The sequence below is a fragment of the Biomphalaria glabrata genome, chromosome 2 (assembly GCF_947242115.1).
Source record: "Biomphalaria glabrata chromosome 2, xgBioGlab47.1, whole genome shotgun sequence".
Taxonomy (NCBI): Eukaryota; Metazoa; Mollusca; class Gastropoda; family Planorbidae; genus Biomphalaria; species Biomphalaria glabrata.
In genome coordinates, this window is record NC_074712.1 from 37,859,802 (window position 1) to 37,884,735 (window position 24,934).

Consider the following 24,934-nt stretch of genomic DNA (forward strand, 5'->3'; position numbering starts at 1 on the left):
TGATAGTCCACGAGAAAACACAAGAGCAGTGTTCGCACAACGGACTGGACTGTCGTTTAAATTTATCAAATCCTGCCCGCTCCCATCCTCCTTTGTCCTGCGGAAGGTTTGGACTAGGAAGTAAACTATCTTTAACTCTGAAGGAACATCCGAAACATTGTCAAACGTTTTCCAAACAAACATTTTACAAACACTAAATAGCAGCGCCGGACTTAACCATTGTGACCAAGAAGTCATGGAAAGAGATTAAGTAATCTACTTTGTATATATATGTAAATAGCAGGGCCGGACTTAACAAATGTAGGGGCCTTTGCGAAACGGATATCGCGAGGCCAAGTTTGGGTAGGGAAGCGGATAATAAGTGAAATTTAAGAATTTGTATTAGAAAATAAATTCGTTTATGCATTTTATTCACTCTTTACTACATACAGAATTACTTTATGAGCCTTGCGTGTAGCAAAGTCATACAGTATATCGTGATAATTCTGTTTCCTACATAGATCACGCTCAATAACAAGAATTACCAAATGTTTCAATCTCTCTTTGAGAATTGTTGACCTCAAGTAATCTTCATCAGTTTGAAGTGCGAGAAGCTTCTATCAACAGATTACACAATTACGGCTGATGCATAATGCCGCGCGTAGGATTGGCGTTTTCCAAATTAAATGACACCCCAAAATGACAATTTTTGTCTATCTATTTCCTTATATTTTTAGGACTTTTTCGTATATTTTGCAAGTTCGGGAGATTTTCAGGAGCTCCTGGTAAATCGACAGGAGGGCGCGGGAAATCTGTTTTAAGTTATAAAATGGTTAAATTTAATAATTTATACACCTTGAATTAGCGCGGGTCCTATGAAAGTGCGGGGCCCACTGCGGTCGCATAGGTTGCAGTGGCATATGGCCGCGGGTCGACTAGTATTCTATAATGTTACTATTCGTCTGTGACAAGTCTTGAATTTCTTTATGTTTACAAAGTATCTGAAATAGAAATGTGACAAGATGAAGTTGAAACATTGACTCTGAATTTTGACTTCCTCCGTCCCACTTGCCATGACTTAATACAACATCTTGCTGAACGGATCGACTTTCATTGCTCAGTTTTATAATGTGAAGACAGACTTTCATTGCTCAGTTTTAACATAGGAAGACAGACTTTCATTGCTCAGTTTTAACATAGGAAGACAGACTTTCATTGCTCAGTTTTAACATAGGAAGACAGACAGACTTTCATTGCTCAGTTTTAAAATGGGAAGACAGACTTTCATTGCTCAGTTTTAACATAGGAAGACAGACTTTCATTGCTCAGTTTTAAAATGGGAAGACAGACTTTCATTGCACAGTTTTAACATAGGAAGACAGACTTTCATTGCTCAGTTTTAACATAGGAAGACAGACTTTCATTGCTCAGTTTTAAAATGTGAAGACAGACTTTCATTGCTCAGTTTTAAAATGGGAAGACAGACTTTCATTGCACAGTTTTAACATAGGAAGACAGACTTTCATTGCTCAGTTTTAACATAGGAAGACAGACTTTCATTGCTCAGTTTTAAAATGTGAAGACAGACTTTCATTGCACAGTTTTAAAATGTGAAGACAGACTTTCATTGCTCAGTTTTAACATAGGAAGACAGACTTTCATTGCTCAGTTTTAAAATGGGAAGACAGACTTTCATTGCTCAGTTTTATAATGTGAAGACAGACTTTCATTGCTCAGTTTTAACATAGGAAGACAGACTTTCATTGCTCAGTTTTAACATGGGAAGACAGACTTTCATTGCTCAGTTTTATAATGTGAAGACAGACTTTCATTGCTCAGTTTTAACATAGGAAGACAGACTTTCATTGCTCAGTTTTAACATGGGAAGACAGACTTTCATTGCTCAGTTTTATAATGTGAAGACAGACTTTCATTGCTCAGTTTTAACATAGGAAGACAGACTTTCATTGCTCAGTTTTAACATGGGAAGATAGACTTTCATTGCTCAGTTTTATAATGTGAAGACAGACTTTCATTGCTCAGTTTTAACATAGGAAGACAGATTTTCATGGCTCAGTTTTAACATGTGAAGACAGACTTTCATTGCTCAGTTTTAACATGGGAAGACAGACTTTCATTGCTCAGTTTTATAATGTGAAGACAGACTTTCATTGCTCAGTTTTAACATAGGAAGACAGACTTTCATTGCTCAGTTTTAACATGGGAAGATAGACTTTCATTGCTCAGTTTTATAATGTGAAGACAGACTTTCATTGCTCAGTTTTAACATAGGAAGACAGATTTTCATTGCTCAGTTTTAACATGGGAAGACAGACTTTCATTGCTCAGTTTTAACATGGGAAGACAGACTTTCATTGCTCAGTTTTCAAATAGGAAGACAGACTTTCATTGCTCAGTTTTAACATGTGAAGATAGGCTTTCATTGCTCAGTTTTCAAATAGGAAGACAGACTTTCATTGCTCAGTTTTAACATGTGAAGATAGGCTTTCATTGCTCAGTTTTAACATGGGAAGACAGACTTTCATTGCTCAGTTTTATAATGTGAAGACAGACTTTCATTGCTCAGTTTTAACATAGGAAGACAGACTTTCATTGCTCAGTTTTAACATGGGAAGATAGACTTTCATTGCTCAATTTTATAATGTGAAGACAGACTTTCATTGCTCAGTTTTAACATAGGAAGACAGATTTTCATTGCTCAGTTTTAACATGGGAAGACAGACTTTCATTGCTCAGTTTTAACATGGGAAGACAGACTTTCATTGCTCAGTTTTATAATGTGAAGACAGACTTTCATTGCTCAGTTTTAACATGTGAAGATAGGCTTTCATTGCTCAGTTTTAACATGGGAAGACAGACTTTCATTGCTCAGTTTTAACATGTGAAGACAGACTTTCATTGCTCAGTTTTCAAATAGGAAGACAGACTTTCATTGCTCAGTTTTAACATGTGAAGATAGGCTTTCATTGCTCAGTTTTAACATGGGAAGACAGACTTTCATTGCTCAGTTTTAAAATGTGAAGACAGACTTTCATTGCTCAGTTTTAAAATGTGAAGACAGACTTTCATTGCACAGTTTTAAAATGTGAAGACAGACTTTCATTGCACAGTTTTAAAATGTGAAGACAGACTTTCATTGCACAGTTTTAAAATGTGAAGACAGACTTTCATTGCACAGTTTTAAAATGTGAAGACAGACTTTCATTGCACAGTTTTAAAATGTGAAGACAGACTTTCATTGCACAGTTTTAAAATGTGAAGACAGACTTTCATTGCACAGTTTTAAAATGTGAAGACAGACTTTCATTGCACAGTTTTAAAATGTGAAGACATACTTTCATTGCACAGTTTTAAAATGTGAAGACAGACTTTCATTGCACAGTTTTAAAATGTGAAGACAGACTTTCATTGCACAGTTTTAAAATGTGAAGACAGACTTTCATTGCTCAGTTTTAAAATGTGAAGACATACTTTCATTGCACAATTTTAAAATGTGAAGACAGACTTTCATTGCACAGTTTTAAAATGTGAAGACAGACTTTCATTGCACAGTTTTAAAATGTGAAGACAGACTTTCATTGCACAATTTTAAAATGTGAAGACAGACTTTCAGTGCACAGTTTTAAAATGTGAAGACATACTTTCATTGCACAGTTTTAAAATGTGAAGACAGACTTTCATTGCACAGTTTTAAAATGTGAAGACAGACTTTCATTGCTCAGTTTTAAAACATTGTTTCTTTCCATCCCTCCAGAATAGTCCAGTTCAAAGAGAAGATAACTCAATTCATCAACTCGTTCAAAAAAAGAAAGTACCAGGATGTGGAACCGGCCAGCAGTGACCGAAGCGATGGCCAGTTTCTGACACCAAAGAAAAAGAAACCTTTCACTTTCCCTCACTGGTGTATCTACATTGCCTGGACACGTGAGTAGCCCCATTGGACTCATTCATTTGAGCTTGGTCATTTTCTCGTTTTTTTTTAGCCTTTTAATTAAAAGCTGCAACAATAAAAAAGAAATCGATTGTTAACTTTGCTCTACCAGTTGTATGAATGAAATAAAGAAAAAGTAATGGTTAACATATACATCGATCTTTGATACATTATTTTCATCATTACTTGGAAGACATACATCTTTTATATCAGTTGGGGTGGGGGGTGTAAGGAGAAGGAAAGAAACCTTCCAACTTGGACTCACTCGACACACAAACAAATAATATCATATATAAATATTTCTTTCCCAAGCTAGTTAGTCCAAAAAATATTTTTTTATATCAATTGGAAAGAAAAGAAAGCACAAACAAATGTGTCGGTCAAGGGTTAGGCAAATAAAGGTCTGTGACGAGTGTAAACAGAGAACATGGATTTTAAAAGTCTTCTATTTGTTTCAATCACGGCGATATGTTAATACGTGAATAGAACTTATCCATTTCTTTTTCTTTTTTTACAACTTAAATCTCGACGGTCTACACAACTCTATAGGACGCTACTATTGGGCCATTGTCTCAATCTGTCCTGCTGTTGTTGATACGTACAGGTCCCAATGAATTAGGCCTCTGTAACCAGGTTTGGGGGGGGGTGATGAAACAAGGTTTGGGGGGGGGTTGACGTAACCAGGTTTGGGGGGGTGGTGATGTAACCAGGTTTGGGGGGGTGATGTAACCAGGTTTGGGGGGGTGATGTAACCAGGTTTGGGGGGTGACGTAACCAGGTTTGGGGGGGGTGATGTAACCAGGTTTGGGGGGTTGATGAATTACAAATGTTCTGTTACCTCTTCTATAATACAATCCTTAGGAACGTTTATTCTGATGTCTATAATACAATCCATGAATTCTTGACAAAAATAATTCTAATATTATTAGGATTGTTTTTCTTTTTCCTCAGTATGTTTCCTCAGCATTTTGGTGTCTGGATTTTTCACCATCCTTTACAGTATGGAGTGGGGTACAGAAAAGGCTAACCAATGGCTGACTACATTTTTATTGTCATTTTTTGAGTCAGTTATCATTGTACAACCTATAAAGGTTAGAGGTCAAACATATTTCTTAGTATTGAAACAATTAAAAAATACAGCTCTTATAAAAATTAATTTCTTGAATACATATTGTCTAGGTCTTAAACTGGACAGTCAGGAATGACAAAACGAAATCTAAAGATCAACACTATAGTGAACGACTAAGGGGAAATAAATGCACTAAATAAGAAAGTTGCTTTTTCAAATCAGAACTCTTAGAATCTAGCCTCTCCATGCTGTATCCGGTGTGTAAAATACTTGGGGGTGGGGGGGGGGAGATAAACTGTTTTCTAAAAGGTACGAAAACTAAATGGTTGTACATTTTCTAGAAAGGCCGAATGTAATTGTAAGCTCTTCTGTTTCTAACACAATAAGTGTCCAGTGGAGGAAGCATTTCTCTATGAGTTAAACCTTATAGAAAACGAATGGGCCTAGGACTAGCGGTCATAAAGAAGACCTGATACAAAGATCAACTTGCACGTAGTGAGATTGAGTGTTTGCTATTTTAGCGTGTGATTCTTTTTTATTTCTTTGGCAACAGTGAAGTGTAATCTAGCCTCCTGGACATTGTCTAGTTCATAGGGAACATCTTCAGTTCATCACTTCAGCATAAATATGCCTTGACATTGTCTAGTTCATAGTGAACATCTTCAGTTCATCACTTCAGCATAAATATGCCTTGACATTGTCCAGTTCATAGTGAACATCTTCAGTTCATCACTTCAGCATAAATATGCCTTGCTTCCCAAGTGGCTGCTGGAGCTATTTGGTCGGACGAATGTCAAAGTGAATAGTAGATTAGTTTACTATTTATACTTTTTGTGGGGTCTGGAAGCGATCTCACTTCAAAAGTACGTTAATTGCTGAGGACACCACCAGTCACTGATGTACGTACTAAACCTGTTCTATTGCATACACGGCAGGTCCTGCTTCTGGTAGCATTCATTGCATGCATCTTGAAGAAACCTGAGCTTGAAGATGAAGATTTAGATGAAGACATCAACAGAGTGTTGGTAGGCAAAGAGACAGCTGACTCCAAAGATGAAGCAAGTTTATCGCGTAAGTTCTGGCTTTTAATATCTACCCCTATCAACATGAAATTTCTGTTAATTATTTCTTTTGTTTAATAGACCTCATTCACCAATCGTTAACAAACAACATTTAGCCACGTGATAACATTGATAAAACAATTTTAAATAACTGTCACGTGACAGCCTGTGTGTATTACGTAATTTGTATAGAAGAGATAGAGAACCACGTGGCTAAATGTTGTTTGTTTACGATTGGTGAATAAGGTTCATTTCCTACAATAATTTATGTATCTGTAGTAACAGGAAACGATAGATGAGATTTAAATACGAAGCTTGTGAAAGATTTCTTGAACATTTAGCTGTTGGAGAGAACATGAGAGTTCGTATAGGGGAGACATAGCAGAAAGCAGTTGTCAAAAATTCAACGGTTTGTTAAATAAGAGTTTCGACCTTTAGAACTACCAAAACATACAGTTGTAGACAAAACGTCTAGAGAACAAGTTGTGTCAGACAAAACCACCAGAAGTGGTCGAGTTGTGAAAAGTTCCAAGTAGATATCAATCTTAAGAACTTTCAAAGGAAGGATGTTCTCATGTTTATATTATGTCATTGTTTGTTGTGGCTGTTTTTGTGAACAATACTTGAAAGGATGTGACGTAATAAAATGATGGCTTTTAATATCTCCCCCCCCCCATCTCTGTTCATATAATTCTTGTTTAATTGTCTACACTACTCTATTTCCGTGTAGTAACAGAACACTGGCTCCTAGCTTTCGTCTTTACATTCGCCTTTCTTTCTTTCTTAGACAAAATGTGAAGACATGCCAACTTTCGTGAGATCGAAACATGGGCGTCTTCCCAATCCTATTCTGAAAATGATAGTTTTCAATTATTTAGGATACTGGTCCACACAACTCTTATGCAACACTGGGTAAAGAAATGTTTATCTCTAATCTACAACAAAATCACTTGAATTCCATTGTTGTTTAATTATTTAGTAGACCAAAGTTAGCTGCGGAATTCAAGTAAAATAAAGTAAGTCACTTGTGTCAGTCTTAGCGCGTTCGAAATGTGGACACAATTCTTAGCTTTTGAAGAAACGTCAGTTACTTATGGGATAAGATATATGTTACTTTACTAACATCAATTTAGGAAAAGATGTAAGTTACTGCTGCACTAACATCAATTTATAATATAAGATATAAGTTAATGCACTAGCAACAATGCCAGATGAAAAATAAGCTACTGCACAAACATCAATATAAGATAAAAGTTAGTAAGTAAGTAATCTTTCTGCCATTTAACTAGATTTATGCTTTTAAAATGTGTGTATACCTTCCCATTCCCTAAACAAAATTAATTAATCAAAGAATAAATGAAATTTAAAAAACTGGTAAAATTTCGTTGTAATTGGTGAGAATTTTTTTTCTTTACACCAGAAATCATGTTGCAAAGAAGAACAGACAACTCCGAGCTGCAGCCTCCAGACCCGGAACTTCTGGCCAAACTGCGCGAGACCCGTATGATGGAAATAAAAATGGAGACAGTCCTGAAGGAGATCATAGTCTACATGATCTTTCTGGTCATCATTTTCTTCTTGTCCTACCAGCAGCGGGACCCGCAGTCCTACGCATATAACACCAATGTCAGGGGGGTACTTCTGGATAAATTTGATAAGGTCAAGGACGTTTAAAAATATTTTTTTCCTCGATATTAATGTTATTACTTAAGATATGTACTTAGCCACTATCAGTACCAGGTTCTTTATGCCAGTAACAGAAGCGGTTTGTGGTCTTTAAAACGCAAGCTTGATTAACTTCATTAACTTTGATGGTCTGAAATACATGAACACAAACATCTACCCACTACACAAGCCAGATTGCACTTTACCTTTGAGAGCTTGACGGGCCATGACTGTCTCACATCCTAGGGCCAAACCTCCTCCGAGACCCAGGTAGATTGGCCTGAGGCTATCACCACGAGGAGGTACTTCTTAGACATTCATAGGACTGACCGTATAAAGACTCTGTACTGGCAAGAGAGACTTACAAATCGCTTTCTTTTCACTGATGCTAGCCAGAGTTGGCAACAATTTATCGACTACACTTGGCGCTTCACAAAGCCTTTGTTTTCATCCTATTTTTGTAAAGTACATTTAATGACCATGTTTAGAACTCTGTTGAAATGGCGGGTAAGCTTAATTTTTAAAGGAGTCGTTCATGAAAAACACAAAATTTAAAGTTGAGAACTCTGATTTAAAACATTTTTTTCTTTGTGCAGATTGTGACAATACAGGATTACTGGACCTGGTTACAAGAGAATTTCCTGCCGGCATTCTATGCTCAACAATACGCAGACGGAAATGACGTCAGATACTGGCGGGATGTGGCCTGCATCGCTGACATGGAGAGCAGAAGAGTGGGAGTAGCAAGGATAAGACAACTCAGAATTAAAAATGGTAAAGAAAAAAATTAGATCTTTGAGTTGGTAAGTTAGCGTGTAGAGTTTCTGTAGAATTCCAAAGGCACAGTAGTAAGGTAATGAATCAAAACTAGGCGCACTTGACATAAGTTGTTGCCCTGGTTATAAGGACACGGTATTCGTGTTTAGGTAATATTGGGGTACCTGTCAGGGTTATGTTAAGGCCTTAGCTCGTTTGCCCGGGCCCCTGACATTCAACCAGGCACCTTCGTGCTTACAATAAATAAATGACTCACTGGTAACAATATAAATATTTAATGATATAAATATAAATATGATGACAAACTAATGGAGTAATGACATTGAATTTGGAACATATTAATACTGTCAATTTATTAATTAAACAATAATTCTACACCTTGCTATCCCACAACGTACACATTAATGTTCGAAACCACAACACAACACACTGCTGTCTCTAGTCACCAGCGTAGACTTCCAATCCCAAACTAACTCCCTGTAAAGACAAAGTAAAGACAAACTAAAAAGGTCTAGTAGACTATCACTATGGCATCGAAACAACTGCGAAACGCAGTTATGCCTTAGATACTCACCCTAAACAGGGGAACACAGAAGAATCTCAACAAACGTTACACCAGCAGAACAAAAACACTCCATTAACTTACAAGCAAGGCAACAAAAAGAAAGTGCGTTCAAAAATAGTGCACTTAATACACATTGGTGCTAGAATGCCATAATCTACGCACCGACAGTACCTAGATCTTGTCGCCAACAGAGAAATCTCCTACCCTAAAATAAATGACCACTGGACCTCGTATGACATTTGCTGGACATATCCTTAGACAAGTTCCACAAAGACAGCCATAACATGGATGCAGAAGATTAGAAAAGAAAAAAACAGCCCTGTCCCTATTTAAAAGGAAAACAGCCCTGTTCACGTTTAACATATTCTAAAACTGTTGAAACATCATCTAAAAAAATAATTTGCTTGAATCTCTTTGAAATCTGTTCCAGACACATGCAGCATACAGAGCGAGCTCAAGTCAGTCATCAACCACTGTCGCGATAGCTATGGTTGGACAGCAGATGACACAAAGCCTTATCTCCCTTTTTGGGAAACACCAGCAGATGACATGAAGAAAGAGCTGGAGATGTCCAAATCTCCATTTGTATGTAGATTAATGTTTGGCCATTAGAAATGTTTTATTCAATATTGTTTCTAAACCATCTTACTTATATAGGAGTGGGGGGAAGTGGCCAAGTGGTAAAACGCCAGCTTCCGAACCGAGAGTCTAGAAAGCTCGAATACTAGTGAAACCTGGAATTTTGAGTTTCCCACCACACAACTCTAACCTGATATTAATTGTGGAAAGTAAAAGTCATAAAAAAGTCTGCCCCCTGTTGGGGAACTTTAAAGTCTGCCCCCTGTTGGAGAACTATAAAAGTCTGCCTCCTGTTGGGGAACTTTACCTATCTTGTCCTGTTCTATGTTTAGGTCAAGAGGCGAGAGACTTTCAAAACAAACAAACAATGAAAACAATAACGACTCATTATTGCTATTTTAAAGTTCTGTGTTTTCAATAGAGTTTGAAAATACTAAATTATCATACACTGTATATCAAATATTTTCAGAAATTGAGTCTTTGATTAGAGATACTAAAGTATTGATTAACTACTTGAAGCGAAATTCAGATTCTATTCTATAGATAACATATAGATCACAATAGTAAACTTACAATACTACAAACACATCACAATCTTCCATATCACTTCTCAACTGCTACTTATTGCATACATTCCTCTCTAGGTTCAATTATAACACTTTGTACTTTGTTGCTTTATGTGTGAACTGGATCTTAATATTGAAAATGTAAACAAATAGCAGAACAGTGCAATGAACTAAAGTGTATCACATGTCTAGAGATAATAAATGTGAATAATGCACTCAGTCTAACTCTAGAACCTAAATAATCTTTCACCTACCCATCTCCACTCTGCCATGAATCTCTAAACCTAATCCTAATCCTGTTAGTAAGACTTGGTTCTTGGTTAAAAGTCACTTTGAATTTCTCTCTTAAGGTTTATCAAGACTCCATAGATCTGAAAACCGCACCATTTGTTGGAAACATCGCCACATACAAAGGTGGGGGCTACGTCATTCTCACCAGACGAACTTATGGTCGAACAGCAGCCATAGTGGACAAAGCCAAGTCGGAGAACTGGGTGGATCTCAACACCAAGGCTATCTTTCTAGAGTACACCATCTACAACCCGAATGTCAACTTGTTTACATCTGTGACTGCATTGGTTGAGTTCTTACCGACCGGTTCAGCTGTCACAATGGCAGATGTCAAAGTAAGTATAGATATTATTGACGTGTCTGGTCACTTATCCCCTGTCACTCAATCTCTTGTCACTCAATCTCTTGTCACTCAATCTCTTGTCACTCAATCCCCTATCACTCAATCTCTTGTCACTCAATCCCCTGTCACTCAATCCCTTGTCACTCAATCCCCTGTCACTCAATCCCCTGTCACTCAATCCCCTATCACTCAATCTCTTGTCACTCAATCCCCTGTCACTCAATCCCCTGTCACTCAATCCCCTATCACTCAATCCCCTGTCACTCAATCCCCTATCACTCAATCCCCTGTCACTCAATCCCCTATCACTCAATCTCTTGTCACTCAATCCCCTGTCACTCAATCCCCTGTCACTCAATCCTCTGTCACTCAATCTCTTGTCACTCAATCCCCTGTCACTCAATCTCTTGTCACTCAATCCCCTGTCACTCAATCTCTTGTCACTCAATCCCCTGTCACTCAATCCCCTGTCACTCAATCTCTTGTCACTTAGCTCCCCCGTCATTTTCTGGTCACTTCATTTCCTTTGAGTTTTCCCAGTGTGGCCAACGAGCTAGTAATTCTTTTCCCAACGATATACATCAACTGTCAAATTTCCAGTAAAATCGTTCGAGATCCGTGTCCAGGTTTTTCTCCCCCACCCAGAAGGTTCCACGAAGATGTGAGTTGAATAGAGGTATTGTAATAATTAAGGCAAAACCTTCACGAGCGCTGTCGTCCTGAGAGAAGACACGAATTTCACATCACTTTTTTTTTGATAATTGCTTATCATCCATAGTGGGAAGTTAGTTTTTGAAGTCGAGGCTCATTGCTCCAAAAACTAATTTAAATAACAATACCCGATAGTGTCAATGTATCATCCAGTCATTTTCATGGTCTGGGTACAGTTTGTGTTCTGCACAAGTATGTATGTGTCCAGTATTGACGGTCTGGGTACAGTTTGTGTTCTATGTATGTGTCCAGTATTGACGGTCTGGGTACAGTTTGTGTTCTATGTATGTGTCCAGTATTGACGGTCTGGGTACAGTGTTCTATGTCTGTGTCCAGTATTGACGGTCTGGGTACAGTGTTATATGTCTGTGTCCAGTATTGACGGTCTGGGTACAGTGTTCTATGTCTGTGTCCAGTTTTGACGCGTAAGACTTCTGCGGCATCAACTTTGAATGTCTGACGACTATAAATGTCAGAGCTGTACAAACTAGTAATTAGATACGTGTGGCAATCAGAATAGGTCACGTGGAACTGGACAATGGGCATATGTCTATTGGCCATGTAATGTGAACTAAATGGTGTATACTGGGTGACATAATACATAGAGTGTTACATTGTAATGTAAAATATATCATGAAAATATATTTTCGAGGTCATTCATTTGCGAATATTGAAAAGATTGTAATCATTGAAATAATAATTTGTATAGAAATTTTAATGAAACTACAATTTAATCTAGCTAGAACTTAACACCATTTTAATGCTTAAGTAGTCTATTATTTCCTTTTGTATTCGTCCAACACTCCAGGTCTTTCGACTGATGAGCTACATCGGCGGATTCGGAGTTATCGTTCTTGTGTTTGAGATCTTCTTCGGAATAGTTTCAATTATATTTTTTGTCCAGTGCATCAAGAAAGTAAGGGTCCAGAGGATAGCATACTTTGCCGACTTCTGGAACATTCTTGAGTTTGTTCTTCTTTGTCTAGCGGTGACATGCATCGTACTGTACGGCTTTAAACATGTCCTGACCGATGTAGCCATTAGCGCACTACAGAACAGGAAGTCAGGTCAGTTACGTTGCTGTCCATGAGACTTAATGGTAGATAGAATGCAATTTGGTATTTTAAAAAAATATTATTTGTAATATTCTTCTTGCACATGCTAAGTGGTTAAGCACTCGGCTTCCAAACCTGAGATCCGGGGCTCGAATCTCGGTGAAGACTGCGATTTTGAATTTTGGGATTCTTAGGGCGCCCCTGAGGCCTGAGTCCACTCAACTCTAATGGGTACCTGACTTTAGATGAGGAAAGTAAAGGCGGTTGGTCGTTGTGACACCCTGCTCATTAAACGTATGTCCAAAGAGACAGATGAACTTAACTTCATCTGCCCCTTAGATCGCAGGTCTGAAAGGGAAACCTAACGCTATAGCAGACACACAGCATAGCTTAGTAGTCTCATGCTGGAGTTTAAAATATCCCATTCCTCTACTGACATCTGAGACTCCCTCTTAGAATTTTGCCACACTAATGCTCGGTCACATAGCAAAGTAGGTTTTCTTTTGATGAGCAATGTCTAATGTTTATCTCAAGTTATTACTTATCAAAAGTCAATGCTTTTGAAGCGAACGTTTCCTTTTAAAGACTTTGTAGAAAAGTTGTTCCCTTTATAAACACATTTCTTTGTTTTCTGTTGTATCCAAGACGGCTTTGTGAACTTCAATACCATCGCACTGTATGATGAGCTGTATGGATTTGTGATGTCAGCTGTGGTCTTCCTGGCAACAATACAGTTCCTAAAGCTACTGCAGTTCAATAAAAAGATGGGCATGCTTGGTGCTACGGTAAGAATTCTTTTGGTTTGCATAGCGCGTCTATACTTTTAAGTGAGCCCTGGTACAATCTTTGTCTTTTGATAGGGAGGGGGATATCTGGGAGGTTTCTTTGCTTCCTTTTAGCGCTCAGAAGATACACATCTCAGAAGATACATATCTCAGAAGATACATATCTCAGAAGATACACATCTCAGCCCTTTGGGAAATTCCTGATCTACACTGAAAAAGATTCTACTTAATGCAAAAGACATGAATGGAAGAAGACAGTTGACACATCATATGTGGTGCCCCAACGGTGCAACAGACTAAAGGATAGGTGAAGGTCTACATTGGGATTCTAACTTGACCCCCCCCCCAATTTAAGGTAGTCACGCGTTTTATCCACACAGCCACAAATACCACACACTCAAGTGAAAGTTTTAAAAGATGTTTTATCAGTAGAAGTGAACATGATGAAAGTAAAATGTTCAATTGTTTGTGTCCACTGGACGTTGACTATTCTATTCTACAGGTGAAACTGGCCTCCAAAGATCTCTACTTGTTCTCCATCACGTTTTTCTTGTACTTTTTTGCCTTCACGGCTACTGGCTTCCTTCTGTTCTGCAGCCAGCTGACCAGCTACCAGAACGTTGTTAGCACAGCCGAGGCCATGTTCGCCTTCGCACTGGGCAGTTTTGACTTCAACGAGTTGTCTGCCGCTCAACCTTTCTGGGGACCTCTGTTTGTATTTGCGTGAGTTACCGCCCCTTACAATTACCTCTATTTTTTATTGTTGAAGTTGTACTTTAAATTAATGAGTCAGCTATTCCTTTATATAACACAATTGTAGACACTGATGTATTTGTATGTATGGCGTAGATACAATAATGTATATAACTTCTGAGCAGTAGAAGTACAAGAGTATGGATACCTATAAATGTTTTTTTAATAAGACTTTATGATAGATGAAAACAAAAGATAGTTATTAGTTGAAGAAATTGAACTACAAAAGTCGCGCAACTCAAAATGTAAATGTAATAGCGATCTTGAGCCAAGTTTTAGAAAGAAAGGTTGCAAGACAAATACCTTGAACACAAAATGGTTCTTGTTCTCCTCTGTGACAACTTAAATATAAAGAACAATCTTTGAGTGAATTTTGTTTTTCAAGAGTTCTTTGTGCTACATCGACGCCTTTTGTTAGTGAGGCACTATCCATAATACACCGTTAGTTTATTGTACTTAGTGTATTGGTTATGAATAAAACAGTTGATGTGTTCATTGTCTCCCTTCTCTCCCCCCCCCCTTTCCCAGCTACATTGGAGTTGTCTACATTGGCTTGATGAGCATCTTTCTGACTATCATTGGGGAGTCCTTCTCACAAGTCAAAGAAAATGTTGCACTGCAGAGCAATGACTACGAGCTGGTGGAGTTTATATGGACTAAGATCAAAGTACTGTTTAAATAGTCATAGCAGAGCAAAGTACTGTTTATATAGTCATAGCAGAGCAAAGTACTGTTTATATAGTCATAGAAGAGCAAAGTACTGTTTATGTAGTCATAGCAGAGCAAAGTACTGTTTAAATAGTCATAGCAGAGCAAAGTATTGTTTATATAGTCATAGCAGAGCGAAGTACTGTTTATATAGTCATAGCAGAGCAAAGTACTGTTTAAATAGTCATAGCAGAGCAAAGTACTGTTTAATAAGTCAAAGAAGAGCAAAGTACTGTATAAATAGTCATAGCAGAGCAAAGTACTGTTTATATAGTCATAGCAGAGGGAAGTACTGTTTAAATAGTCATAGCAGAGCAAAGTACTGTTTAAATAGTCATGGAAGAGCAAAGTACTGTATAAATAGTCATAGAAGAGCAAAGTACTGTTTAAATAGTCATAGCAGAGCAAAGTACTGTTTAAATAGTCATAGCAGAGCAAAGTACTGTTTAAATAGTCATAGCAGAGCAAAGTACTGTTTAAATAGTCATAGCAGAGCAAAGTACTGTTTAAATAGTCATAGCAGAGCAAAGTACTGTTTAAATAGTCATAGCAGAGCAAAGTACTGTTTAAATAGTCATAGCAGAGCAAAGTACTGTTTAAATAGTCATAGCAGAGCGAAGTACTGTTTAAATAGTTATAGCAGAGCAAAGTACTGTTTAAATAGTCATAGCAGAGCGAAGTACTGTTTAAATAGTTATAGCAGAGCAAAGTACTGTTTAAATAGTCATAGCAGAGCAAAGTACTGTTTATATAGTCATAGCAGAGCAAAGTACTGTTTATATAGTACTAAATGTACAAAACTTAATCACTGATTATTAAAATAGTACAGTTTGCAGTTGTGATAATGATATAAAATTTTTAACACCAAGTGATTTCACGTGAAAATAATTTACTAAATTGGACAGTCGGAACTATTATACAGTCTGACTTTTTCTTCTTCAATAATTTACTACATTGTACAGTCGGAACTATTATACAGTCTGAGATTTTCTTCTTCAATAATTTACTACATTGTACAGTCGGAACTATTATACAGTCTGAGATTTTCTTCTTCAATAATTTACTACATTGTACAGTCGGAACTATTATACAGTCTGAGATTTTCTTCTTCAATAATTTACTACATTGTACAGTCGGAACTATTATACAGTCTGAGATTTTCTTCTTCAATAATTTACTACATTGTACAGTCGGAACTATTATACAGTCTGAGATTTTCTTCTTCAATAATTTACTACATTGTACAGTCGGAACTATTATACAGTCTGAGATTTTCTTCTTCAATAATTTACTACATTGTACAGTCGGAACTATTATACAGTCTGAGATTTTCTTCTTCAATAATTTACTACATTGTACAGTCGGAACTATTAGACAGTCTGAGATTTTCTTCTTCAATAATTTACTACATTGTACAGTCGGAACTATTAGACAGTCTGAGATTTTCTTCTTCAATAATTTACTACATTGTACAGTCGGAACTATTAGACAGTCTGAGATTTTCTTCTTCAATAATTTACTACATTGTACAGTCGGAACTATTAGACAGTCTGAGATTTTCTTCTTCAATAATTTACTACATTGTACAGTCGGAACTATTAGACAGTCTGAGATTTTCTTCTTCAATAATTTACTACATTGTACAGTCGGAACTATTAGACAGTCTGAGATTTTCTTCTTCAATAATTTACTACATTGTACAGTCGGAACTATTAGACAGTCTGAGATTTTCTTCTTCAATAATTTACTACATTGTACAGTCGGAACTATTAGACAGTCTGAGATTTTCTTCTTCAATAATTTACTACATTGTACAGTCGGAACTATTAGACAGTCTGAGATTTTCTTCTTCAATAATTTACTACATTGTACAGTCGGAACTATTAGACAGTCTGAGATTTTCTTCTTCAATAATTTACTACATTGTACAGTCGGAACTATTAGACAGTCTGAGATTTTCTTCTTCAATAATTTACTACATTGTACAGTCGGAACTATTAGACAGTCTGAGATTTTCTTCTTCAATAATTTACTACATTGTACAGTCGGAACTATTAGACAGTCTGAGATTTTCTTCTTCAATAATTTACTACATTGTACAGTCGGAACTATTAGACAGTCTGAGATTTTCTTCTTCAATAATTTACTACATTGTACAGTCGGAACTATTAGACAGTCTGAGATTTTCTTCTTCAATAATTTACTACATTGTACAGTCGGAACTATTAGACAGTCTGAGATTTTCTTCTTCAATAATTTACTACATTGTACAGTCGGAACTATTAGACAGTCTGAGATTTTCTTCTTCAATAATTTACTACATTGTACAGTCGGAACTATTAGACAGTCTGAGATTTTCTTCTTCAATAATTTACTACATTGTACAGTCGGAACTATTAGACAGTCTGAGATTTTCTTCTTCAATAATTTACTACATTGTACAGTCGGAACTATTAGACAGTCTGAGATTTTCTTCTTCAATAATTTACTACATTGTACAGTCGGAACTATTAGACAGTCTGAGATTTTCTTCTTCAATAATTTACTACATTGTACAGTCGGAACTATTAGACAGTCTGAGATTTTCTTCTTCAATAATTTACTACATTGTACAGTCGGAACTATTAGACAGTCTGAGATTTTCTTCTTCAATAATTTACTACATTGTACAGTCGGAACTATTAGACAGTCTGAGATTTTCTTCTTCAATAATTTACTACATTGTACAGTCGGAACTATTAGACAGTCTGAGATTTTCTTCTTCAATAATTTACTACATTGTACAGTCGGAACTATTAGACAGTCTGAGATTTTCTTCTTCAATAATTTACTACATTGTACAGTCGGAACTATTAGACAGTCTGAGATTTTCTTCTTCAATAATTTACTACATTGTACAGTCGGAACTATTAGACAGTCTGAGATTTTCTTCTTCAATAATTTACTACATTGTACAGTCGGAACTATTAGACAGTCTGAGATTTTCTTCTTCAATAATTTACTACATTGTACAGTCGGAACTATTAGACAGTCTGAGATTTTCTTCTTCAATAATTTACTACATTGTACAGTCGGAACTATTAGACAGTCTGAGATTTTCTTCTTCAATAATTTACTACATTGTACAGTCGGAACTATTAGACAGTCTGAGATTTTCTTCTTCAATAATTTACTACATTGTACAGTCGGAACTATTAGACAGTCTGAGATTTTCTTCTTCAATAATTTACTACATTGTACAGTCGGAACTATTAGACAGTCTGAGATTTTCTTCTTCAATAATTTACTACATTGTACAGTCGGAACTATTAGACAGTCTGAGATTTTCTTCTTCAATAATTTACTACATTGTACAGTCGGAACTATTAGACAGTCTGAGATTTTCTTCTTCAATAATTTACTACATTGTACAGTCGGAACTATTAGACAGTCTGAGATTTTCTTCTTCAATAATTTACTACATTGTACAGTCGGAACTATTAGACAGTCTGAGATTTTCTTCTTCAATAATTTACTACATTGTACAGTCGGAACTATTAGACAGTCTGAGATTTTCTTCTTCAATAATTTACTACATTGTACAGTCGGAACTATTAGACAGTCTGAGATTTTCTTCTTCAATAATTTACTACATTGTACAGTCGGAACTATTAGACAGTCTGAGATTTTCTTCTTCAATAATTTACTACATTGTACAGTCGGAACTATTAGACAGTCTGAGATTTTCTTCTTCAATAATTTACTACATTGTACAGTCGGAACTATTAGACAGTCTGAGATTTTCTTCTTCAATAATTTACTACATTGTACAGTCGGAACTATTAGACAGTCTGAGATTTTCTTCTTCAATAATTTACTACATTGTACAGTCGGAACTATTAGACAGTCTGAGATTTTCTTCTTCAATAATTTACTACATTGTACAGTCGGAACTATTAGACAGTCTGAGATTTTCTTCTTCAATAATTTACTACATTGTACAGTCGGAACTATTAGACAGTCTGAGATTTTCTTCTTCAATAATTTACTACATTGTACAGTCGGAACTATTAGACAGTCTGAGATTTTCTTCTTCAATAATTTACTACATTGTACAGTCGGAACTATTAGACAGTCTGAGATTTTCTTCTTCAATAATTTACTACATTGTACAGTCGGAACTATTAGACAGTCTGAGATTTTCTTCTTCAATAATTTACTACATTGTACAGTCGGAACTATTAGACAGTCTGAGATTTTCTTCTTCAATAATTTACTACATTGTACAGTCGGAACTATTAGACAGTCTGAGATTTTCTTCTTCAATAATTTACTACATTGTACAGTCGGAACTATTAGACAGTCTGAGATTTTCTTCTTCAATAATTTACTACATTGTACAGTCGGAACTATTAGACAGTCTGAGATTTTCTTCTTCAATAATTTACTACATTGTACAGTCGGAACTATTAGACAGTCTGAGATTTTCTTCTTCAATAATTTACTACATTGTACAGTCGGAACTATTAGACAGTCTGAGATTTTCTTCTTCAATAATTTACTACATTGTACAGTCGGAACTATTAGACAGTCTGAGATTTTCTTCTTCAATAATTTACTACATTGTACAGTCGGAACTATTAGACAGTCTGAGATTTTCTTCTTCAATAATTTACTACATTGTACAGTCGGAACTATTAGACAGTCTGAGATTTTCTTCTTCAATAATTTACTACATTGTACAGTCGGAACTATTAGACAGTCTGAGATTTTCTTCTTCAATAATTTACTACATTGTACAGTCGGAACTATTAGACAGTCTGAGATTTTCTTCTTCAATAATTTACTACATTGTACAGTCGGAACTATTAGACAGTCTGAGATTTTCTTCTTCAATCATTTACTACATTGTACAGTCGGAACTATTAGACAGTCTGAGATTTTCTTCTTCAATAATTTACTACATTGTACAGTCGGAACTATTAGACAGTCTGAGATTTTCTTCTTCAATAATTTACTACATTGTACAGTCGGAACTATTAGACAGTCTGAGATTTTCTTCTTCAATAATTTAGAAATAATGTAAACCCAACGTATGCAAAAAAAAAAAAAAAAAAAAAAACGGGGAAAAAATTCTCTTTTCTTTTCTTTTGAAATACTATCTAGTAAGTAGGATATAGTCTGTAGCATTGTGTAGACAAGATTCTTGTCACAATATTAAATGTCATTTGGGAAAGTAATTGAACTTAAGTAGTAAGATGTCAAACATTTCCCTATTATCAAAACGAAGATTTTAAATTAATACAAATAGCATGTTTTATGAAGATTAACTTTTTATGTACAATGGACTTATTTATAAATAAAGGTTTCATAAGATATTTTTCGAGTTTTCTTAAATACAGTTTTTCTTTTAATTTTACAAATATATTTAGTTTTGTATTGATTCTTAGCTAAATGCTTCAACCTTTAAAGCAACAGGTCCACTATATGGTACGGATATACTCTGACCACAGACCTATATATATTATATCTAGACTGGACATGGAGATCTTTTAACACTAGAAAAAATGTGAACATTTTTTTTTTATTTGAAACAAGGCGTTGTTTTGTAAAGTAATTATAAGAAGCAAAGTTGTTTTTTTTAACTCTAACCTATGTAACAAATAATTAATGTTTAGATCATAATTATTATTTAGCAATTTTTAGAGTAGTTTATGCTATTCAAACACCTATAGTCCAAAAAATCAAAGTTTGACTTTGACAGTGCAATATTTGATAATGTTTTGACATAGCAAAGAAAATGAAGTATCAAAATCTTTTTAGTTTAAGGAGAATAAGGATGACTACTTATATTTGCACCCCTAACCTATATTTGTTATTATATTTAAGGTCAAAGAGACCATGTGTCTTCATTTAATTCAAACAAAATTTTCACACTTTATTTGATTCCAAACACCATAATTTATTTCGGACAGTTTCTATATTTAGGCATCAATAAACTCATACCTTAATTCTATATTGATATTAACTAAATTTTAAGATCCCCAGGCGTAGCCCCTCACATAAAATCATTAAGATGTTTTCAAATTATGCATAAATAGGAACACAAAAAAATTAAACTTTGAACACACTTATTCTACTCTATTCTGGGATAGTGACCTCTACACCATCTTTTAGACATTTTATGTTTGCATGATTAAATGTGTGTTCCATGTTTGCGTTTTTTCATTTGATCAATTTCTAATACAGATGATCTCTTGTAGTATAGTACAGGCTAGGATAGCATTTCTTAGCTAAATAGCTGAATCCTCTATATTTTCTCTATGTAAATCTAGATATATATAGTAGGTCTAGATCTAGGTATTTAACTTCATTCAATGTATCAAGCTCACTCCAAACATTTGCCCATGTATTCTCTATTTCAAAAATCAACAAACATATATTAGATCATTAATATTGATGTCTACAACTTTTTGTTTGGAATACATATTGGTTAGAAAATCGTTATTTAATACAAACACCACATTAATCTATTAATTTTGTTTGTATGGAATCAAACAACTTGGCTTATGAATCAAATAAATCAGCTCCAAAAACAGAATAAATATTGCCGGACTCATTAGTATAGACTAAGCCAATCAAAAAATATAGTCTTAACTCTAGGAAGAGGTAAAGTCATCCGGGTAACATAGGACAAAACAACCAACTGACTAACAAATTTGAAATTCGTTTTTCTTACATAAAAGACAGCTAAATGGAAGGAAATTGGGTCAGAATCATTGGAAAATGGACAAACATTATACAGGGTGCTAGTTTCATTAAATATCTAAATAAAGATGTAATGACCACAAAAACAGCAAGGTTGTACGAATTCATGTAATGTCCAGAATAAATAAACTACTCTAGGTAATCAATCTATTTAAATGTCGAAATATCAAGGATTTTGTAAATACAAAGTTAATGGAAATTAACAGGAAAAGGCTTTATTTCATGAATTTGCTTGAATATATAGTTTTGTGATTTGTATAGGTTTGTGAGCTGATCAATCGAGGATAATAATTTGTTTCCATTTTTCATTCTAGATATAATATAGATAGGTCTGTGACTTTGACCCATAAGCTACCACTTATATACAAGACGCTACTACGCACGTACTTTCTAATCCCTTGCACAGCATGTCACATGAGCTTTATGACGTCATTTTTCAACAATTAGATCAACCAATGCGACATTTTCGTAACATTTTTTTATTCATTATCATGTAAAGGAAATATGCAAAGAGGCATAAACCCAATATACAACAATATACTAAGTCTTAACTAAGACATCTGTTTTCATTTCATGGCGGTACGAACAAATATAGATACTATAGTATTTGAAAGTCCATATGCATTTGATTTGTACAGATCTGGTAAATGTTCATTCCTAATAGAATTCAGTATCGCATAAACGCTATCGGCAATTCGTTAAACAGTTTGTTGATTCTGTCCCAGTCGTTTGAAAGGACGTTGCTTCTCGGTCTCCGAGGGATACATGCTCATTTCAATAGAGTCATCAAATAGACGCGTACCTTTGACGAATGTTCGTCTCTTGTGTTTCACATCCTTCTGTCTGCTGGGAACAAGACTCGGCGGGGAAAGCAGAGATACGTCACTTCCGGCAAGGAAGGATGCAGTGCCGAACTCAGATGGTAGTGATTGGTTTAAATTTGGCACTACGCTTGCTGGTGAGATTGGCGTGGACAACTTTTTAGGCTCAAAGATTGGCGCAGACTGTCTGGGGGATAGTAAAGAGACGTCACTTGCTGTTTGAAAAGATGAATCGCCCGTATCAGATACAACGGATTTATTCACAAGTGGTACTGGGCTGTATATCACTTGATGCTCCGGAGAAGAAAAATCAAATACAGAGGATATGTAGCCTGATGAGTTTACGTCTTCCTGCCTCGGCTCGTTAATGCTCTTCGGGGAGTCAACCTCTTTACGGACATCTTGCTGATGGGATCTGAACCTGCCTCGAACTAAAGATAAGGATGCTAGTCTAGGCTTATGCTTTGTGTATCTATGTGGTCTTCTGGACTGTTCTTCAGAAGTGCTCACACTCCAACGCCCAGAAGAAACTGCAGAGGCATTAAAGTCACTATCGCGGTCAATTGAGTAGCTAGCATTCTCCTGCTCCTCTCCAGGGTATAAGGCGATCAAAGCAGGAACACGCAGCTGGACCAAGGCTCTCTTCCAGTCATTTCTCTTTGGTTTAATCTTCCAATACAAGTACTGCAACACCAGCATATAAATAGCATCCTCTTTCTCCTGCAGCCCGTCCAGACCATCCTCCAATCTATCCACGCCTATCTCCGTTCTCAGAAAGTTCATCTGCACTTTGGTCAACATTTTTTTATTGCCCCCGCTCCTTAGGGTGCACACAGTCAGGTCTGAATCTGATTTTTTTGTATTTGACTTACCACCTTGACTTTTTGGCTCTGTTTTTGACACTACAAAATAAAGAAAAAAAAACAGAAAAATTTTAAGTTAAAATAAACCCAGAGGCGTAGCTATTTAATGAATAATACGGTATATTCATTCAAAATCCAAAAGGTAAAAAAAAAATCTCCTTTAAGGACCTCCGCATATTGAAACTAGAATGGTATTCCATTCAAGGGTTAGCTCTGAAATTGAAGAAAGTTTCCAAAGATTGTGTAAGAAACAACATTAAATTTGGAGCTTGGTAAAAAGTTGAATGAAAGCTGTTCTGTCTTCCCTCACATCTAAGTGGAGCTTGGTAAAGTTGAATGAAAGCTGTTCTGTCTTCTCTCACATCTAAGTGGAGCTTGGTAAAGTTGAATGAAAGCTGTTCTGTCTTCCCTCACATCTTAGTGTTGTAGACATTTGTCGAAACAAAATAATGAAATGTTTAAAAACTTTTTTATCTTTAATTTACTCCAAATTTACGTCATTTACCTTTCAAGTAATGACCCTTTCATAATCTGATGTAACCAAGACAAATCTTACCTAATTTGAGAGCAAGCGCCACAGACCAGAACAGCCGAAAAGGGTTAAACTGCCAAAGGAAACTGGTAAGTTTGTGGACTATATAGTCAATCAGCTCGTAGTCGTTGGGCTGTTGGTGCACATCCTCTCGAACTTCAGCGAAAGAGTCCATGATGATGGTGATGAGGAAGTTGGTCAGCAGGAACACGATGCAGATGGTGTAGAGCAAGATAAAGGTTGGAGCCAGGACTGAACTGACTTCATACAGAACCTGGACAGAGCAGACGATGTTTCAGTTGCAGGTGACCATTCACTTTTTAAAAAAATTTCTCCCAAAGAAATTGTTTATCAATAATGTTTTGATACAATGAAAATAAATAAAAGTATATGTACTATCCTGGACATTGTCAACAGCATGCCATATGGAAGAATTTCCAAATACACTAAATATAGTAATATACTAAGCTAAGGAAACTTTATATGCACAAGATTGTCCAAGATTAACAAAGAGATATATGTCAGTGTAACTGGGACCTTACGACCATGTTACGTTACTTAACGGCTATCAGTGAATGTACATGGAAGGAATTTGCCCCAGATCGGGGAGCATGGAGACTGTTGCTAGGACCCTCCCAAAAGGTCGGATGTGTAGCTGCTTGAACTTGTCTTGGCTACATATCAAGGGGGCGCTACTCGAGCAAAGTTATGTTTACTGAGCACCTAGTTTGGATTTTTGGCCCATCGGCACAATTCAGGCCATGTTGTACCCATCTGAGCACCTAAAGGCAGCATGGAAAACCTTCTCCCAGATACCCCTTCCCCACACTGGTCCACATACGAGATTGGACCATAGCGCTATAAAGAAATTTTAAAAAAATAAATAAAACGACAATCTGATAGCTTTAAGCTAAAATGCTAAGCTAAACTATAATAGATTCATTCTTATGCACGAACTGTGACAAACCTTTAAATCGGTTTATATTATCCCTAGCAGATTCTGCCCCAATTCAAAGAGAAAGCGATTAACAAATCAGTAATTTAATTGGTGCATCTTTAGTGCATCTGTTGTCTCTCCAGACAATTCTATACGTATACTGAATCTGTTGTCT

At 36.0% G+C, this 24,934-nt stretch overlaps 2 protein-coding genes and 1 long non-coding RNA gene across 3 annotated transcripts in view; 1 reads left to right on the forward strand and 2 right to left on the reverse strand.

Moving 5' to 3' along the window:
• The window catches only part of LOC106079265 (polycystic kidney disease protein 1-like 2), a 51,505-nt gene extending 35,240 nt beyond the window's left edge, over positions 1-16,265 (forward strand). The window contains exons 20-30 of the mRNA XM_056020348.1: positions 3,755-3,924; positions 4,883-5,022; positions 5,936-6,071; positions 7,482-7,720; positions 8,323-8,500; positions 9,499-9,653; positions 10,564-10,839; positions 12,367-12,625; positions 13,259-13,398; positions 13,901-14,121; positions 14,680-16,265. Coding sequence (XP_055876323.1) covers positions 3,755-3,924; positions 4,883-5,022; positions 5,936-6,071; positions 7,482-7,720; positions 8,323-8,500; positions 9,499-9,653; positions 10,564-10,839; positions 12,367-12,625; positions 13,259-13,398; positions 13,901-14,121; positions 14,680-14,833 — 2,068 coding nt within the window. The 3' untranslated portion in view covers positions 14,834-16,265. The remainder of the gene's footprint in view (positions 1-3,754; positions 3,925-4,882; positions 5,023-5,935; positions 6,072-7,481; positions 7,721-8,322; positions 8,501-9,498; positions 9,654-10,563; positions 10,840-12,366; positions 12,626-13,258; positions 13,399-13,900; positions 14,122-14,679) is intronic.
• Positions 8,763-9,229, reverse strand: LOC129924589 (uncharacterized). Its single transcript, XR_008776573.1, has 2 exons — positions 9,078-9,229; positions 8,763-8,980 (listed from the first exon to the last, which is right to left on the reverse strand). It is a non-coding gene; the product is annotated as an uncharacterized LOC129924589 (long non-coding RNA).
• A 4,684-nt stretch (positions 16,266-20,949) lies between the features above and the next one.
• LOC106062881 (uncharacterized) overlaps positions 20,950-24,934 on the reverse strand; it is a 31,262-nt gene continuing 27,277 nt past the window's right edge. The window contains exons 11-12 of the mRNA XM_056020369.1: positions 23,847-24,096; positions 20,950-23,329 (exon numbers count right to left, since the gene is read on the reverse strand). Coding sequence (XP_055876344.1) covers positions 22,305-23,329; positions 23,847-24,096 — 1,275 coding nt within the window. The 3' untranslated portion in view covers positions 20,950-22,304. The remainder of the gene's footprint in view (positions 23,330-23,846; positions 24,097-24,934) is intronic.